Source organism: Cherax quadricarinatus, chromosome 1 (assembly GCF_038502225.1).
Source record: "Cherax quadricarinatus isolate ZL_2023a chromosome 1, ASM3850222v1, whole genome shotgun sequence".
NCBI classification, from domain to species: domain Eukaryota; kingdom Metazoa; phylum Arthropoda; class Malacostraca; order Decapoda; family Parastacidae; genus Cherax; species Cherax quadricarinatus.
Window position 1 is genome coordinate 91,832,526 of NC_091292.1, and position 20,590 is coordinate 91,853,115.

Genomic DNA, 20,590 nt, shown 5'->3' on the forward strand with positions numbered 1-20,590 from the left:
ACTGCTATTATTTCCATAGTTGGTTCTATTAGTGTTCAATGTGATCAGTGTGGCTTTATTGGTGTTGTTATGGTTTCCATTTTTTTTATTTTGTTGGTAATACCACCACTAGTGATGTTGATGGCTCCATGTAGCTACGTCAGAAGATCCATTTCTGAAGTGCTGTTTCTGGAGCTTCTTTAGCTCCATTCTGAAGCTCTGTTTCTAGAGCTTCTGAAGCTCTGGTTTTAGAGCTTCTGATGTAGCTACATAAGAAGCTTCAAAATGCACAATGCACAAGGGTATGGAATTAGCAGCTGAATGCAGCTGCATAATCTGATTTTAACTGCATTTGTAAATCATGAAAGAGGCACCCAACACATAAACAATAAATCATAATAACACGATTACAAACAAACCAGTGAACGGGTGGGGCTTGAGCCCAAGGTGAGTGAGACATAAAACTCCAGGCCAGTGCATAAACCACTGGCCCAGTGGATTATGTATTGTTCCAGTCATGGTATTGTGCCTTTTGTCTTAAAAGAACTTTATTTGACAAGACTGTAAAAAAAAGGTAAATAAAACTCTAAGAAAAAATTTAATCTGCAAATTACTGATAGTTTTATATACAAATTTAAGAGAATTCTTAATATAAAAATTCCATCTTAGGTGCAAACAATATATATATATTAAAAACTTTATAACACGGCTGATGAATCGTTAGAAAAAGACTTTAATTACAGGCATTACAAATCGTACCCAGTAAGGAACCAGCCGGTCTTGAGTAGTGAAGGTTTGTTGAGTTACCTGACTTGAACTGCCATATAAATGCTCTTGCTCTTGATGCAGTGCTCTCTGGAGGGCAAAGCTTTGGGTCGCCACAACCACCTGGCTCTCTAAATCCCTATTCACAGATCGCCAACCTATGTGAGTAAAGAATTAATATGTTAAAGCTAATGTTAAAACTATATGGAATAAGAGAGGCCCATAATACCTAAGCATAATAGAGGCTCTCTTTGCATTGCAACCCATTATTATAAATACAAAATCTCAATGTACTATTTGCAGACATAAATAAATAAAGATCATAGTAAACAGGTGATATAACAGTATGCAAAACAACCACTGAAAAAAATAGTGAATTTATGCCTACCTGTACAAATCTTCTAAATAAACACAGTAAGGATACATTTAATATTGTACAGTACTGTATATCTATAAACAGTTTATATTTTTCTCTATCTTTAACCTCTTTATGACTGAGTAATGAATAGTTTTATCCTGAATGGGATTGTGTTTTCAGCACTAAAGAGGCAAACAAAAATTTTTTTTTTTATTTTTTTTTTTAACGAGTTGGCCATCTCCCACCAAGGCAGGGTGACCCAAAAAGAAAGAAAATCGCCAAAAAGAAAATACCTCAGTCACACATAATCACTGTTTTTGCAGAGGTGCTCAAAACACAACAGCTTAGAAGCATATACGTATAAAGATACACAACATATCCCTCCAAACCGTCAATATCCCGAACCCCTCCTTTAGAGTGCAGGCATTGTACTTCCCATTTCCAGGACTCAAGTCTGGCTATATAAAAATAACCGGTTTCCCTGAATCCCTTCACTAAATATTACCCTGCTCACACTCCAACAGATCGTCAGGTCCCAAATACCATTCGTCTCCATTCACTCCTATCGAACACGCTCACACACGCCTGCTGGAAGTCCAAGCCCCTCGCCCACAAAACCTCCCTTACCACTTCCTTCCAACCTTTTCGAGGACGACCCCTACCCCGCCTTCCTTCCCCTACAGATTTAAATGCTCTCCATATCATTCTACTTTGATCCATTCTCTCTAAATGACCAAACACCTCAACAACCCCTCTTCAGCCCTCTAATACTTTTATTAACTCCACACCTTCTCCCAATTTCCAAACTCCGAATTTTCTACATAATATTTACACCATACATAGACCTAAGACAGGACATCTCCACTGCCTCCAACCGCCTCCTCGCTGCTGCATTCACAACCCAAGCTTCACACCCATATAAGAGTGTTGGTACTAGTATACTTTCATACATTCCCTTCTTTGCCTCCATAGATAATGTTTTTTGTCTCCACATATACCTCAATGCACCACTCACCTTTTTTCCCTCATCAATTCTATGATTAACCTCATCCTTCATAAATCCATCCGCCGACACATCAACTCCCAAGTATCTGAAAACATTCACTTCTTCCATGCTCCTCCTCCCCAATTTGATATCCAATTTTTCTTTATCTAAATCATTTGATACCCTCATCACCTTATTCTTTTCTATGTTCACTTTCAACTTTCTACCTTTACACACACTCCCAAACTCGTCTACTAACCTTTGCAATTTTTCTTTAGAATTTCCCATAAGCACAGTATCATCAGCAAAAAGCAACTGTGTCAATTCCCATTTTGTATTTGATTCCCCATAATTTAATCCCACCCCTCTCCCGAACACCCTAGCATTTACTTCTTTTACAACCCCATCTATAAATATATTAAACAACCATGGTGACATTACACATCCCTGTCTAAGACCTACTTTTACCGGGAAGTAGTCTCCCTCTCTTCTACACACCCTAACCTGAGCCTCACTATCCTCATAAAAACTCTTTACAGCATTTAGTAACTTACCACCTATTCCATATACATGTACTTGCAACATCTGCTACATTGCTCCCCTATCCACTCTATCATATGCCTTTTCTAAATCCATAAATGCAATAAAAACTTCCCTACCTTTATCTAAATACTGTTCAAATATATGCTTCAATGTAAACACTTGATCTACACCTCCCCTACCTGATCTAAAACCTCCTTGCTCATCTGTAATCCTACATTCTGTCTTACCTCTAATTCTTTCAATTATAACCCTACCATACACTTTTCCTGGTATACTCAGTAAATTTATTCCTCTATAATTTTTACAATCTCTTTTGTCCCCCTTCCCTTTATATAAAGGGACTATACATGCTCTCTGCCAATCTCTAGGTACCTTCCCTTCTTTCGTACATTTATTAAACAAAAATACCAACCACTCCAACACTATATCCCCCCCTGCTTTTAATATTTCTGTCATGATCCCATCAGTTCCAGCTGCTTTACCCCCTTTCATTCTACGTAATGCCTCACGCACCTCCCCCACACTCACATCCTGTTCTTCTTCACTCCTAAAAGATAGTATACCTCCCCGTCCAGTGCATGAAATTACCGCCTCCCTTCGTTGACATTTAAAAGGTCCTCAAAATATTCTCGCCATCTAACTGACAAATCCATTTGTTCCCTAGGCTTTCTTAAGTTGTTTAACTCGCTCCAAAATTTTTTCTCATTTTCATTAAAATTTCTTGACAGTGCCTCTCCCACTCTATCATCTGCTCTCCTTTTGCACTCTCTCACCACTCTCTTCACCTTTCTTTTACTCTCCATATACTCTACTCTTCTTATAACGCTTCTGCTTTGTAAAAACCTCTCATAAGCTAACTTTTTCTCTTTTATCACAACCTTTACTTCACCATTCCACCAATCACTCCTTCCTCCTGCTCCCACCCTCCTATAACCACAATCTTCTGCCCCAAATTCTAATACTGCACTTTTAAAACTATTCCAACCCTCTTCAACCCCCCCCCCCCCCCCCCCCCACTGCTCATACTTGCACTAGTCTACCTTTCTGCCAATAGTTGCTTATATCTCACCTGAACTTCCTCCTCCCTTAGTTTATACACTTTCACCTCCCTCTTACTTGTTGTTGCCATTTTCCTCTTTTCCCATCTACCTCTTACTCTAACTTTAGCTACAACTAAATAATGATCCAATATATCAGTTGCCCCCTCCATAAACGTGTACATCTTGGAGCCTACCCATCAACCTTTTATCCACCAATACATAATCTAACAAACTACTTTCATTACGTGCTACATCATACCTTGAATATTTATTTATCCTCTTTTTCATAAAATATGTATTACTTATTACCAAACCTCTTTCTACACATAGCTCAATTAAAGGCTCCCCATTTTCATTTACCTCTGGCACCCTAAATTTACCTACTACTCCCTCCACAACATTTTTGCCCACTTTAGTGTTGAAATCCCCAACCACTATTACTCTCACACTTGGTTCAAAACTCCCCACGCATTCACTCAACATTTCCCAAAATCTCTCTCTCTCCTCTATATATAAATTATAATAACATTAGCATAAAACACATACCACAAAGGAAGGAACCCACATGGAGCTAGAAACACACAAAAAAAGTTGTGAATATATATACTGTAGTATATATATTTTTTTTTCAACAAGTCGGCAGTCTCCCACCGAGGCAGGGTACCCAAAAAGAAAGAAAATACTTTCATCATCATTCAACACTTTCATCTCACTCAAATTCTAAATTCTAAATGAGGGTTGTCTTCAGATCCACTAAAGACTTCAACTGGAGACTGTAACCTACAGATAACCTCTGTTCTGTATTTCTGTCTTGACATGTAGTCCTACCTCTCAAGTGTCAAAATATTGACACTTACCAAAGTTTGGGGAGCCAATCATAGTGAGCAAAGGCAAGGACTGATAAGGTTGGTAATACCACAGTCCTTTGGCATGGAATGTCCAACTTGGTCGCTGATACTCGAACATGGTGATGCGTTTACTCTGCCTTCCTTTCTGTAACCTCTCGAAGAACAACTTTGCAAGTTGTGTGTAAGCAGCCGGGATGGCTCCAGCAAATCCACTAGCCCCAAGGAATCCATTAGCCTGGTGAGATAGTAAAATATCATTAAATATATGATTATTACTAAATGTATGAAGAAGAAAAACTCTATGAATGTCTCTCTTCCTTTTCAGGTCACCCTGCTGTGGTGGGAGATGGGTAGCACATTAAAAAATTTATTAGCTATCAAATGAATTATATGGAAATGTCCAGCCATAAATGCTTTGCCATTGTGGAAGTGTAGCTATAAATGCTTTGTCAAACTGAACTTCTTATTATTTACCCACAACGTACCTCATTTCTAACTGAATGCAGTGAAAAAACACAACTGTCCATTTTCCCCTTGGCTGTCATTTTCAACATGTTCTATATGTTCATGCAGTTTCACTGTAGTTTTATCCATTAATATTTTAAGGGTTCTGAACTCCATCTATACAAATTTATATATTATTCTTTACTCTGTTAATATTTCTACTTCATACAATGCCACATAAGCTATTTTTCTGCTAAGCCATTTTTTCTATGCAGAAAACTTAGAATATTCAATAAAGGATTCTTGAATATTTGACACATTGTTTATATTTATCAAGACTTGCAGGATACTTCACTATAGAATTCCATATTAAATGTATATATACTGACTATACTAAAATTATATTTAATCCATTTTACTGAAGAGATATGGAATAAAAGGTGCATTACTTAATATAAGCAATTTTTATAAGCACATGCAGTAATTTTTCACAGTAAACAAGGAACCAGCAGTTTTTTTTAAGGTAAACATGAAAAATTAACTTTTATATACGAATACACAAATAATGGTTGATCTTTTAAAAGAATCCAACTGGCATACTGCCAAGAGTTGTTAAAAAAAAGCATCACTATCTTAATGGTTCACAATCACTATTTTAATGGTTCATAATCACTATCTTAATAGTTCACAATCACTATCTTAATGGTTCACAATCACTATCTTAATAGTTCACAATCACTATCTTAATGGTTCACAATCACTATCTTAATGGTTCACAATACCATCATGATGAATAAGACATATGCAAAACCTGTCTATCTTCATTTACTGTGTGAAGACAAGACATATTAGCTGAACCAGGTTTTATTGGGACAACATTTACAGCTGTTAAAATTTTTATAAAGTCATACAGAAGTTACGAAGTTATTTTCTGCAAATATATCTTTTCTTCACAACTACCAAATAGTGTTTCATCATGATACAAAAAATGCAATGTAAAAAAGAATTAAAACACATCTTACTTTGGGATGAGCCATGAGAATACTATATAAAGCTTCAGACCCCTGAAGAATACTTTTCATGTATTCTTCTGTTAAGTTGAAGTAGCCTGATGCTAACTGAATTCTTGAATTATTCTCGGCTGAAGTCAAGAACTTTTTGGTCATTGTGCTATCGCTCACAATAGCAAAAGGTCCCATTTGTAAAGTTGGGATTACTATAGTGTCTAGGGGCTTTTCGTCTAGTTTATTAACACCAGACTTTTCAAGATTTTTCGACATCTGGTGTAGTCTTTGTGTAGTTTTGCCACACTCTTGATCCCACACTTTCTGTATGGCAGTTTTCATGGCCATACAATATTTATTATAATCACCCTGAAAAGTGCAAACAGCACTGATTATAATCACCATTAAAAGTACAGTCTGTTAGGTAAAAGGTCATGTGCAACATGTGCGACATTTTTATTGTGGCCAAGTTTTGCCCTCCAGGATTTTTGTCATAACAGTTTGACAACGCTCCTGGAGAACGAAATGTTGCCACAATAAAAACATCACATTAGTTGCACATGTGTCCTTTTACCCAACATATTATTGGTAATTCTACCAATATCATTACAAAAGTACGTACAGTTAAACAGCATTCATTAATAATCACAATTAAAAGTGCAGTCAAGCAGTATGTGCTGTATTATCAACACCCTGAAAAATGCAAAGGTAATATAAAAAATGAATAACATGCAACATTTACATTTTCCCCATTTTCAATAGATTTTCTCCCACTATTCAGATGGGCCATTAAAAAAAAAAAAAAAAAACTCCTCCATGCAACCACTTTGAATTTACAGAGGTTTCCTTGTACAAATATTCCTCGTGCATTTGCACATTATTTTTACCAATACCATTAATGTTAATTTACACCTATTACAGATCAAGTACCTAACCAAAATATACTGCCTTTATTTTATTTATTATCACACTGGCCGATTCCCACCAAGGCAGGGTGGCCCGAAAAAGAAAAACTTTCACCATCATTCACTCCATCACTGTCTTGCCAGAAGGGTGCTTTACACTACAGTTTTTAAACTGCAACATTAACACCCCTCCTTCAGAGTGCAGGCACTGTACTTCCCATCTCCAGGACTCAAGTCCGGCCTGCCGGTTTCCCTGAACCCCTTCATAAATGTTACTTTGCTCACACTCTAACAGCACGTCAAGTATTAAAAACCATTTGTCTCCATTCACTCCTATCAAACACGCTCATGCATGCCTGCTGGAAGTCGAAGTCCCTCGCACACAAAACCTCCTTTACCCCCTCCCTCCAACCTTTCCTAGGCCGACCCCTACCCCGCCTTCCTTCCACTACAGACTGATACACTCTTGAAGTCACTCTGTTTCGCTCCATTCTCTCTACATGTCCGAACCACCTCAACAACCCTTCCTCAGCCCTCTGGACAACAGTTTTGGTAATCCCCCACCTCCTCCTAACTTCCAAACTACGAATTCTCTGCATTATATTCACACCACACATTGCCCTCAGACATGACATCTCCACTGCCTCCAGCCTTCTCCTTGCTGTAACATTCATCACCCATGCTTCACACCCATATATATATAAACATATACAGTAGGACCCCTGTATCCGTGGGTCCAGTATCCACGGTTTTGGTTATCTGCTGTTTAATGTGGCCCAAAAATAACCCTTAATTTTACTTAATAATGGCCTCAAAGTGCAAAAGTAGCGATGGTGGAAATTCTTCAAAGCCTAAGAGAAGCCGTGAAGTGCTTCCCATCAGTGAAAAAAATGATAATTCTCTGTTTATTGTGCAAAATTTATCAATTAGACTTTATAATAAGTACGTGTAGGACTTACACGTACTATATAAGGTTTGCTACTATCCACAGTTTCGGTATCCACAGCAGGTCCTTGGGCATTGACCCCCGGAACACCCTCCAGGTAGATATGGAGTCACAAACTCAGAAAATTAATAAATTTGCATATCTCGACCCCCCTGCTGGGGTCCTCTTTATATGTATACATACAGTACCAAAGAGGACCCCAACGAGAAGTCGAATTATACAGATCAAGAAATTTTCTGAGTTTCTATCTTCATGTGAAATATTATTAAGCAAACACATACATAGTATTAACCCTTTGACTGTCACAGGCCCTTTCTGAAACTGTCATTCTATGTCGATAAATTTTTTGAAAAAAAAAAAAAAATTATTATGAAATGATAAGAGAATCTTTTCCCGATGGTAATGACACCAAAAGTATGAAATTTGGTCGAAAACTCGCGGAATTACGCTCCCACAAATTTAGCAGTCTTGGTGACATATACGCATCAGCGATTTCGCCAACTTTGAGCCCTGTTTTTGGCCAATTCCATTGTTCCAGTTGACCAAACTCATAGCTATTTCTTTAGAACTCCATTTTTTCTATCTGTTGAGTACAAGAAACCGCCCATTTACCGATCTGAACTACTACATTGGCAATTTGGCCAATTTCATGCAAATTAAAAAAGATGCCAATTTCAAAATAGGGTCCAGAATAAACAATGTAGACATTCTTGGCACTAATATAACATATCCTCTGTTCATTAGTCACGTCTCTAGGCCCCTCTTATATTACTATTGCTTTCTATTTTGATTTTTTATTCATACAAAAAAATACAAAATTTACTGTTATGCAGACTACTGCATTATTGTAAAAATGGTATAAATATCATTGCACTAGTGAAAGAATATTAGACTCCCCAGATGAAGTGTATTGGACGTGTGGTGTGATTTGCTTAGTCCTGAACATTGGTAAAAATCGAAAATTTCTGCTACTTTGAGCTAAATTTCAAGGTCGTTTTCTTCGTGAAAGTAATCAAAATCATCTCTATTTCTGTAATATGTTTTCCATTTTATCACCTGAGACCATGAAAACGAGAATACAACCATAAATACTATACGAAAATACACCTCAAATTCGGCATTTTAATCCAAAAAAAACGGTCAGTTTTTTTTCTCATTACGCACTGCGTGCTGCAGGATTTTTTTTATGTGGTGCACACTGACCACACAGACCCATTCTCTCACAGGTGGGCCTACCAGCTTTCTCCTGCTTGATGTGAAGCCGCTAGAATTTATGCGTATAAATACGTCAGAAACAGTGGTGTGTAAGACGTATATATACGACTGAAACAGTCAAAGGGTTAAACAATAATTTACATATATTATACATATTACCAGTATATATAACCCACCATGAATGGGTGCACTATTGTGTCTGGAAGAACAGTAGTAGTATTATCTGTCTGAAGCTGTAGGGAGAACTTGCTGACTGTATCGATGATTTTGTGATAGAAGTCTGCAAGTTGAGGACAATCATCGAAGACAAAGTAACGATCCTGTCTATTAGTGAAGTAGTCATTGCTCAGATTGGCCCTGAAATTATATAACATGTTCTAATCAAACTGAAAAACTCATTTGTAATAGTAGTATAGTATATTATATTTTGTGGGTCACAAGATATTGGCAGTTTGGAGGGATATGTTGTGTATCTTTATATGTGTATGCTTCTAGACTGTTGTATTCTGAGCACCTCTGCAAAAACAGTGATAATGTGCGAGTGTGGTGAAAGTGTTGAATGATGATGAAAGTATTTTCTTTTTGGGGATTTTCTTTCTTTTTTGGGTCACCCTGCCTCGGTGGGAGACGGCCGACTTATTATTATTTTTTATTATTATCACACTGGCCGATTCCCACCAAGGCAGGGTGGCCCGAAAAAGAAAAACTTTCACCATCATTCACTCCATCACTGTCTTGCCAGAAGGGTGCTTTACACTACAGTTTTTAAACTGCAACATTAACACCCCTCCGACTTGTTGAAAAAAAAAAAAAAAAAAAACAAGATGACCCATAAAAGGACACAGTCGGTATTTATTTAATAACTGTCTTGCTAGACACTGCAGACATCACATTGGTAATGACCCTCTAAACAGCAATATCCCCACCCCCCTTCAGAATGAAGGCACCATTTCTCATTTCTAAGGGAAAATTCCAGCTGCCTGGTTTCTCTGAATTCCTTTATAAATGATACTGTGCTTATGCTCCAACAGTATGTCATTTGTTTCCACTCCAATCTAACACACTTACACGTGCCTGCTGGATGCTCAAGCCTCTACCACTTAAAAATCTTTACTAGCTGCTTCCAACCTTTCTTGCAAGGACCCCCTACCCATCCTTCCTTCCGAATTGTATTTATACACCCTTTTGGTTATCCTACTTTACACCATACTCTCTTAATGCCCCAACCTACCTCCACCTACTGAATAATATCCTTAATAATGCCATACCCTCTTCTAATTTTTACGCTCTGCAAAGTTTGCATAATATTCTCACTACACACTGTTCTTAAACATCTCCACTGCCTCCAGCATCCTCCTCAATGCAATATTTAAAGCCCATGCTGTACACTCATATAAAAAAGATAGTACCACTATAGTCTGGTACATTCTCTTTTTTATTTACGTAGAAAAATTTCTTTCTTATAGTTGACGAGCTTAGACTGAGATGACATGAAGTCAGGACTATGGGTAGGAGGAAGGTGGAAAGAGAAGAGAGATCTACATTTACAGACTCATAACCTGCAGGATTCACTCTAGGCAGGATGCTTGGCTAGTGGTAGAAGAGAGTGAGTAAAGAGATGCAGCATGAATGAATTTTGGATTTTTCCTCATTTATTTTACAACAAATTCATTTTTTTTTTTTTGGATGTGATCATTTGGCCTAGGTAGACAGCAGCTGCCCAGGGAGGAACTACCATCCTGCTAAGTGAGTGTAAAAAGGAAGCCTGTAATTGTTTTACATGATGGTAGGATCTCTGGTGTCTTTTCTCTGCCTCATAAACATGCAAGATTTCAGGTATGCCTTGCTACTTCTACTGACACTTAGGTCATACTACACATGCAAGTACAAGCATATATATACAAACCCCTCTGGGTTTTCTCCTATTTTCTTACTAGTTCTTGTTTATTTCCTCTTATCTCCATGGGGATGTGGAATAGAATTCTTCCTCCATAAGCCATGCATGTCATAAGAAGCAACTAAAGTGCCAGGAGCAAGGGGCTAGTAACCCCTTCTTCTGTATAAATTACTGAATTTAAAAGAGAAACTTTTGTTTTTCTTTTTGGACCATCCTGCCTCGGTGGGATACTGCCGGTTTGTTGAAAGAAGAATGATTCATTTTGTGAATGTGTGGTAAGCTCAGATTTTTCTGGTAAAGAGTAAAGAAATGTGGAATGAGCAGTCTCAGAATGTGTCCCTGTGCTGTATACACTGTTAGGTTCAATTTAGATAAAATTTCACTTTAAGTATAAGTAGCTTCACTCATCTATGCAATGCTTTTTACAATTATGATTCTGATACATACTTTTTTTTTTTTTTTTCAACAAGTCGGCCGTCTCCCACCGAGGCAGGGTGACCCAAAAAAGAAAGAAAATCCCCAAAAAGAAAATACTTTCATCATCATTCAACACTTTCACCACACTCGCACATTATCACTGTTTTTGCAGAGGTGCTCAGAATACAACAGTCTAGAAGCATACACATATAAAGATACACAACATATCCCTCCAAACTGCCAATATCCCAAACCCCTCCTTTAAAGTGCAGGCATTGTACTTCCCATTTCCAGGACTCAAGTCCGACTATATGAAAATAACTGGTTTCCCTGAATCCCTTCACTAAATATTACCCTGCTCACACTCCAACAGATCGTCAGGTCCCAAGTACCATTCGTCTCCATTCACTCCTATCTAACACGCTCACGCACGCTTGCTGGAAGTCCAAGCCCCTTACCCACATACATACATTATAGAATAAAAAACATCCCATAATTCTAACAAGACAATAAAATACAAAGCAAAACTAATTATATGTTAAATGTTTATCTTCTCTAAATTAGAGTCCTTACCCAGATATAACAAGTGAGTCGTCAAACACGTAAAGCTTCATGTGTTGAAGGCCGATTGTTTCATTCCAGCGCTGTGGCATTATCCATTTTAGAATGCCACGGAGGTCTGGTGTGTGATACAGTGACACCTGTTGAAACAAGTTTATGATATACACCTTAACCTAAGGATATGGAAAAACCACTTAGAGATGTAAACAAAACAACATAACAAGATGGGCTTAGACATTTCAGCCCTTAACTGGGCCCCCTCACTTAAGAGACCTGCTACATCTGTTTCCACATGGGTTTTCTCCTTTTCCAGTGACTCATTTTCATTATGCTACCAACATTACATTTTAAAATTGGAATATTATTACTGAATGACAGATAATATTCTTATTGCTCAACATTACAAATCAGAAAATAAAATTCTACTATTGAAAGGAAATTAGTAAATTCAACAGAACCCATTATGTATTAGAGGATGACACCATATAATACAGTAATATACACAATATGGTACAAGACACCCTATAATACAATATGGTTCAAGACACCCTATAATACAGTAATATACACATACAATATGGTACAATCTATTGCCAAGAGGAGTATTTAACCCGTGAACGGTCCAAGCAGATCTACGTTCATATGTGTAGTGCTCCAAAAGTAGATCTACATTTTTTTTGCATATTCACAAAAATATAACAAAAAAAAAACGTAGATCAAAGTTTTTTACACGTTTTCAAATGTAAAAAAAAAAAGATCTACTTTTTTTACATACTTTCAAATGTTGAAAACACTTATATATACGTTTGGACTGTTTACGGGTTAAGATATCAGTGGCAAGTCTTTTAAAAATATTTGTCAACTATTTCTTGGTGAAAGTAATTTTAATTACTGTAAATGTATCTGGGTATCTGGAGATGAGAGGCTGCAGCATCTTTCGCGAATTAAAGTCACCACGTGAACCTCTGGTGTAGTCTAAGAGCCAGTGGACACGAAGGTCCTTACAAATGGCAGCACGGTTGCTCATGGCCATTACCTGCAAAAAATAAGTGAACACAAAGAAGCAAATAAGAAATATGCAAAACTCCTACTGAAGTTCAGTGAAGGGAGGTACAGCATTTGGGTTACAAAATATAATGACGATCTCTATGTGTAGCTCAGCACATATTTCAAAGTGATTTTTTAAAACAAGTACAGTATAATGTAGCTGTTTTAAAAATATGAGTAATTCTTGGATAAATATTTAAAGGCCCTCCAATAACACACTGAGAAACACTGATATTTATTTAGCAGGGGTTTCATATACATGTATTTAATTTCTCAAAACCTTATTTAATATGGCAGCAGAGCATCAGAACTAACATTTTAGTTTAATATGTTTATTATGACCTTCATACCCATGGTGTGGGTGGTAGTCAAAAGATTACAGAAGTACATAATGGGTCCAGAAACTGGGCCACAAAGTTTTGATAAATAAACAAGTTATAGAGGTAATGAACATATTTACATCTAGTTGCAGTCATAACAGGTTATTTATGCAATCATAAATTAAGTCACAAAACTTTTACTTCATTATTTAGTAAGGTATGTTTGCAAAAAAGTTAAGTGGTTATGCATTATTTACAATAGGCAAAGCGATTAATCCAGACTGGCATATTACCAACCAGAGCCAAAGAATTACCTAAATGACACTTTTCAACACTGGACATCATAGAACCATAATACTGTAATGTGTTACAGTTGTGTATTACTGGCTCTCGAAGAACTAAATGACCACAACTGTCTCTCAAACACATAGCTGCTCAACCAGTACAGTACCAGTATGTAACAACTGAGTCACTGGTAAAGCTGTTCGTACTCACCAAATCTTTCTCAAGTTTTCCGGTACCAAGATATAGTGAAGACAAACATATGCGATGTGATGCATTCTTGGCCTTATTGAGAAGTTCTCTATAAAATTCATTGGGGTTGGTAATCACTCGTACCTGCCAAGAAATAACAGATTATTTTCAGGGAGGAATAAATCTATGCAGGGTAGATCAAAAAGTCTCCATCCATTATTTTTTCTGTAAAAAATTCAATAACAACCCTGATTTTGCCCCTAAAGGTTTCCATCTGTTCAGGACCCTGAGGAAGTTCCTAAGAGGACGGTGTTTTCACTCACGATGTGATGACAGATATTCGGTGATGGCTACGTAATTGGCCAATAGAATTCTACAAAGACAATAGACACACTGGTGACACATTGGGATAAGTGCCTCAATAGGCCTGATGATCATGTCCAGAGGTATCCACTGAATAATATTCAATATGGTTATGTTTATTTTTGTCAAGAAAAATAATGGATGAAAATTTTTTTTATCTAAAACTTTTTGATCTACCATGATGAAAACAGAATGCACCTATAAAGAATAAAATGCACAATACCATAACTGAATCAATACACGAATAACCTGCTCATAGGAGAAAGACACTTACCTGGAGTTTACCTGGAGAGAGTTCCGGGTTGGGTACAACTTGGATCATTAAGTAGCTAATGGTCTAAGTCAGACCGAAATGTCATCTTAAGTTTCTTTCTCCTATGTGTGGGTTATCTGAATACTGTACATAATTATTAATTGTGCGACTCACAAAGCAAGATACAGCATGATTATAATAAAAGTTACTTGACAAAGCTCCTGAAGAGTGGAACGTTGCTGCAATAAAATGTCTGGTTACACACGTCTTTTTTACCTCACGATATAATATTACAGACAAACCCCGCTTTACAGCGCTTCACTTTATGGTGTTTCACTAAAGCAGCAGTTTTCAGCTATACCCATTCTTTATTTATTGAGACTTCCTACAATAAATGTATTCACCACTCACTATAAGCTAAGGGTGAAAATATTTTAAGGTAAGTAAGGACCCCAATGGAAATAAGTCACTCTGACTTTTTTGGGTTATCCCAGGTTCTCTGCACATATGCTGCTATGTATCATAATCTATGTAACTGTATTTGTGTATACCTGAATAAACTTACTTACTTACTGTATATGCATATTTTTTAGGCCTAGCTCTATTGTTCACTTAAATATGATAGCGTAAACATATTATCACACCTTCATATGCATTTGAAAGTGAAAAAGGCTGTTTCACTTTACAACAATTTTTGCTATACAGCAGTAGCCTGGAACCTAACCTGCGACATAAGTGAGGCTGTCTGTATGTTTCCTGACCCCAAGTTGTCAAGAAAACTTACTCCATAGAGAACAGGGAAAGGCAAATAGCTATTTCTCATTACCTTTGAACCACTGATGGGAAAAACTGGCCAGTGTTGCAGCAGCCACTGAAGATTTTGGGGCAGTATCGGACACTGTGGTATTGACCTCATGGCTTCCCTTGCTAATGAAGTGGAGCCAACTGGGAAGGACGGTGCAGGGGCCTGGCGTTGTGCCGTTCCCTTACCAAGCGAAGTAGTGGGGGCGGTGTCCACAACTTGAGTCGCAGAACAGTTAATCAAGGTTCTCAGTACTTGAGAACTTGGCCACACCAATTTTCTGAAATGCGAGTAAGTTTATTTAGAGACAGCTACACATAAGCACAATTATCATACACAGTATAAATTATCTAGGATAACTCAAAAAAAAGTCAAAGTGACATATTTCCATTGGGGTCCTTGACAGTAAGAGATTCCACTTTAAAAAATGATTTGTTCTGATTTTTAACCCAGGTTAGGGAGGGTTAGCCATCTAGGATAACCCAAGAAAGTCAGTGCATCATCAATGACTGTCTGTCTTATTTCCATTGTGGTCCTTCAATCTTGTCCCCCAGGATGCGACCCACACCAGTCTGACACCCACGTACCTACTTGCTTGCTAGGTGAACAGGGACAACAGGTGTAAGGGAACATACGTAATGTTTCTACCCGTGCCGGGGATTGAACCCCCGACACTCAATGTATGAGGTGAGTGCGCTGCTAACCAAGCCACGTGCAGTACAAAAATAACGTAGTTTACACGTATTATTATTATTACAATCAGAACTAAGTGCTAAACCCAAAAGGGTCATACAGTGCTGACTAGAGAGAGAAGATTTCATTCGGATTTTTAACCCCGGAGGGTTAGCCACCCAGGATAACCCAAGAAAGTCAGTGCGTCATCGAGGACTGTCTAACTTATTTCCATTGGGGTCCTTAATCTTGTCCCCCAGGATGCGACCCACACCAGTCGACTAACATCCAGGTACCTATTTGCTGCTAGGTGAACAGGACAATAGGTGTAAGGAAACGTGTCGAAATGTTTCCACCCGCCGGGAATCGAACCCGGGCTCTCCGTGTGTGAAGCGGGAGCTTTAGCCACCAGACCACCTGTGGCTGGGTTGGTAGTGCACTCAGCTCACACTGAGGTCCGTGGTTCGATCCCCAGTACGGGTGGAAATATTAGGACGTGTTTCCTTAAGACACCTGCTGTCCAATTTCACCTTGCAGTAAGTAGGTACCTGGGTGTTAAGTCACCTTACACCTGCTGTACCTGTTTACCTAGCAGTTAGTAGGTACCTGGGTGTTAGTCACCATACACCTGCTGTCACTGTTCACCTAGCAGTAAGTAGGTACTTGCATGTTAGTCACCTTACACCTGCTGTCACTGTTTACCTAGCAGTAAGTAGGTACCTGGGTGTTAGTCACCATACACCTGCTGTCACTGTTTACCTAGCAGTAAGTAGGTACCTGCATGTTAGTCACCTTATACCTGCTGTCACTGTTCACCTAGCAGTAAGTAGGCACCTGCATGTTAGTCACCTGACACCTGCTGCCACTTCACCTAGCAGTAAGTAGGTACCTGCATGTTAGTCACCTTACAACTGCTGTCACTGTTCACCTAGCAGTAAGTAGGTACCTGAGTGTTAGTTGACTGGTGCGGGTCGCATCCTGGGGGGGACAAAATAGACCTAATTTCCCCGAAATGCTCAGCCTAACCAGGGAACCACAGCTCAAATCCCTTGGATCAAGAGCCCCTCAGCAAGATCAAGGTACCCACCCCCAAGAAAGCAATAATAAGGTGAAAAAAAAACAATAAAACAGAAAAATAAGAGACTAACATGAGTATAGATGACACCCAGGAGGCAGCAGCAGCAGCCATCACTACAACACTAGTATTATTGTCTTTAATCATCTTAAGTTGGTAAGTAGGTACGTAACTTAAGTAACGTAAGTAAAGTAATTAAGTAGGTAAAGTAAAAAATTAAGTAGGTAAAGTAGGTAGGTAGGTATGTAAAATAAGTAGGTAAAGTAGGTAGGTAGGTATGTAAAATAAGTAGGTAAAGTAGGTAAGTAAAGTAAGAAGTAAGTAGGTAAGTAAAGTAAGTAGGTAAAGGTAGAAGGTAAGTAGGTAGGTAAGTAAAGTAAGTAGGTAAAGTAAGAAGGTAAGTAGGTACGTAATTAAAGGAAGTAGGTAAGCAAGTAGGTAAAGTAAGAAGGTAAGTAAGAAGGTAAGTAGGTAAAGTAAGAAGGTAAGTAGGTAAAGTAAGAAAGGAAGAGAAGTATATAAGCAGATAAATAAATAAGTAGGTAAGAAAATAAGTAAGTTCATACAGGCACAGGTACACATTAGTACAATTATCATACATAGTATAAATTACCTAACATCCCCCCGCCCCCTCGGCCACCCCCCCACCCCCAAAAAATGCCATATATCTACTGGGAATTCAAATTCAAAGTTTATTCTCCATAAAGATTACAATGTAACTGTATTTATGTGTCCCTGTACCAAAATAAACTTACCTGGGGGTCCGGTGGCCCACAGGATGGGTATGGTGTGCATAATATATTATAGTTATCTGTTTACAATAATGTCTTATCACTGATTTCATCATTGCTTAGTTAATCTTAAGTTAATTTTAAGCCAGCCCGTAATGCTATGCATATAAGTGGCTTTGGCATGCTGCTCTTACCTGTATTTTTTGTACCTCTGTTTGTATGCTAAAATTTCTAAATAAATAAATAAATAAATAAATAAAGTAACCCGTGGCCTGGTAGGTAACGTTCTTGCCTCACACACACTGTTCCTGGATAAATTAAGACACATGTGCAATCTTGGGTATCTTTATTGAGGAAACGTTTCGCCACACAGTGGCTTCATCAGTCCATACAAAGGAGAATCGTGAAGAACAGGAGGAGAATGAGGTAATCAGTCCCTCAGCCTGATAATGGTATATAAGCGACTTCTCGGCACATATGCTGTATTCTATTCAGGATTGATGGACTGACCACATCGACTCAAGGTTGAGGGACTGATTACCTCATTCTCCTCCTGCCCTTCGCGATTCTCCTTTGTATGGACTGATGAAGCCACTGTGTGGCGAAACGTTTCCTCAATAAAGATACCCAAGAGTTGCATATCTGTCTAATTTATCAACGTGTCGGTTCTCTGAACCATTCATCTACAACACTGTTCGTGGTTCGATCCCCGGCAAGGGTTTTAACATTGGGCGTTTCTTACACCTGTTGTCCCGTTCACTTAGCAAGTAAATGGATAAACGGATCACCTATCACAAAGCTAACAGAGGGAAAATTCTTAGGAATCCACCTTGATAATAGACTCAAATTTCATACACATATACAACAAATTTCTAAGAAAATTTCCAAGACCGTAGGCATACTATCGAAGATACGGTACTATGTTCCACAGTCAGCCCTCCTGGCCCTTTATCACTCTCTTATTTACCCCTATCTCACCTATGGAATTTGTGCATGGGGCTCAACAACAATTAACCATCTCAGACCACTAATTACCCAACAAAAGGCTGCAGTTAGAATGATAACAAATTCTCACTACAGGCAGCACACTCCACCAATGTTCAAAACACTCAAGCTACTCACCATACAAAACATCCATACTCATTACTGCAAATATTACATACATAGAACACTTAACTCTGATATTAACCCTCCCCTCAAACATCTCCTTGCCAACCTCAACAGAACACATGACCATAACACAAGGCACAGATCACTCTTTGATGTTCCTCGTGTCCATCTGACACTATGCAAAAACTCAATGCACATAAAAGGCCCTAAAATCTGGAATTCATTACCTGTAAATATAAAAGAAACACTACCTGTTTATAAATTCAAGTCTCTTCTCAAAGATCACTTACTCACCCAAAACCAAATAAATACTGAATAACTGAACCTTATAAATTGTATATCTTAAATGTTTCTCACAATTATATCACACAAATGTTAAACCTAAAACCCAATCTAACTTTATTATTTTTTAAATACACTACCTAACAGAATACTCCATTCGACTGAATGTACAGCAATGCAAGCAACCATATGACCTGTCTTTGTAATACTCATTTGTGCTTTATAGTTATCTGTTTACAATAATGTTTTATCACTGATTTCATCATTGCTTAGTTAATCTTAAGTTAATTTTAAGCCAGCCCGTAATGCTATGCATATAAGTGGCTTTGGCATGCTGCTCTTACCTGTATTTTTTTGTACCTCTGTTTGTATGCTAAAATTACTAAATAAATAAATAAATAAATAAAAAGTAGGTACCCGGGTGTTAGTCGACTGGTGTGGGTGGCATCCTGGGCGACAAGATTGTGTGGGGTTATCCTGGGTGGCTAACATACTGATATTAAACGTGTGGAGGTCTGATCCGGGGATGAAGAGAAGTTCCAACTCCTTGGATCAAAAGGCGTTTCGTTTTGAGACGTCATTTGGTGGCCCGGTGGCCTGGTGGCTAAAGCTCCCGCTTCACACACGGAGGGCCCGGGTTCGATTCCCGGCGGGTGGAAACATTCGACACGTTTCCTTACACCTGTTGTCCTGTTCACCTAGCAGCAAATAGGTACCTGGGTGTTAGTCGACTGGTGTGGGTCGCATCCTGGGGGACAAGATTAAGGACCCCAATGGAAATAAGTTAGACAGTCCTCGATGACGCACTGACTTTCTTGGGTTATCCTGGGTGGCTAACCCTTCGGGGTTAAAAATCCGAACGAAATCTTAACTTATCTTATCTTATCTTATTTGTAACTTTTAATCATTTTAATTTTATGCTCGTATCTTTCGTTTGACACTACTTGCTGAGCTAAATATAAAACACAAAAACCAATAACAACTATGGAAGGAAACAGGTGGAAAATATTAGTTACGAGTGATAGTACTTTAATATGGATGTAATTGATGACGGTGTTGCCCAAGACTGGAGAAATATGTTAGGCAGGAGATGCTTGTATAGTGGTTGTGTTGTTATGGCGGTGAAGTAACTCACTATATTACACCATCAATCATGGCTCGCAGGAAAGATTCCAAACTGGAGAAGCTGCGAGCTGAGGAATATGATCTTGACACCAAATTGCGAGGTATAATATGCTGTGCAACAAGTTGAGAGGAGTTAAAGCAGCAGTGGTGGTGCAGGATCTAAGTTGCAGTCACACGCACTACATAATAATGTTATATATTGTTACTTTTATTAAGACAGTACAAGTGATGTACTTGACATGTATAATATTTCGGCCAGAGGAATAAGTTGCCCATTATCTTTCCTTGAGAATCATTTATATGTTTGTGTCTAAAAGCTAACATTGCTTGTTAAAAAATCTGAACAAGATCTTAAATTATCTTACGTGCAAATAATGGGGCTGCAGTTGCCATGACAATTAATATAAACTAGAATGAATGTTAGGTTGA

At 38.2% G+C, this 20,590-nt stretch overlaps 1 protein-coding gene across 4 annotated transcripts; it reads right to left on the reverse strand.

The window, feature by feature from the left end:
- Positions 1-571: 571 nt before the first annotated feature.
- Positions 572-18,967, reverse strand: PGS1 (Phosphatidylglycerophosphate synthase 1). Of its 4 annotated transcripts, none has more exons than XM_070084046.1 (9): positions 18,861-18,967; positions 15,191-15,446; positions 13,770-13,892; positions 12,800-12,943; positions 11,920-12,047; positions 9,209-9,389; positions 5,985-6,335; positions 4,528-4,753; positions 572-902 (listed from the first exon to the last, which is right to left on the reverse strand). In XM_070084046.1, exons 1-9 carry the CDS (start codon positions 18,950-18,952, stop codon positions 700-702), a joined length of 1,704 nt encoding a protein of 567 aa, XP_069940147.1. In that variant the 5' UTR covers positions 18,953-18,967; the 3' UTR covers positions 572-699. The 4 variants fall into 4 exon arrangements, with proteins under 4 accessions (XP_069940147.1, XP_069940166.1, XP_069940145.1 ...); XM_070084065.1 differs by lacking the exon at positions 18,861-18,967 and adding an exon at positions 17,910-18,062; XM_070084044.1 differs by lacking the exon at positions 18,861-18,967 and adding an exon at positions 17,669-17,804.
- Positions 18,968-20,590: the final 1,623 nt, after the last annotated feature.

Coding starts and splice junctions, on each gene's coding strand:
- PGS1 (XM_070084046.1), bottom strand. CDS start 18,952: ATGTGCATTGAGTTTTTGCATAGTGTCAGATGGACACGAGGAACATCA. Junction 6,336..9,208: donor CAATAGTGCACCCATTCATG/GTGGGTTATATA, acceptor TGCACTTTTCAG/GGTGATTATAATAAATATTG. Junction 903..4,527: donor GATTGGCTCCCCAAACTTTG/GTAAGTGTCAAT, acceptor TTACTCACATAG/GTTGGCGATCTGTGAATAGG.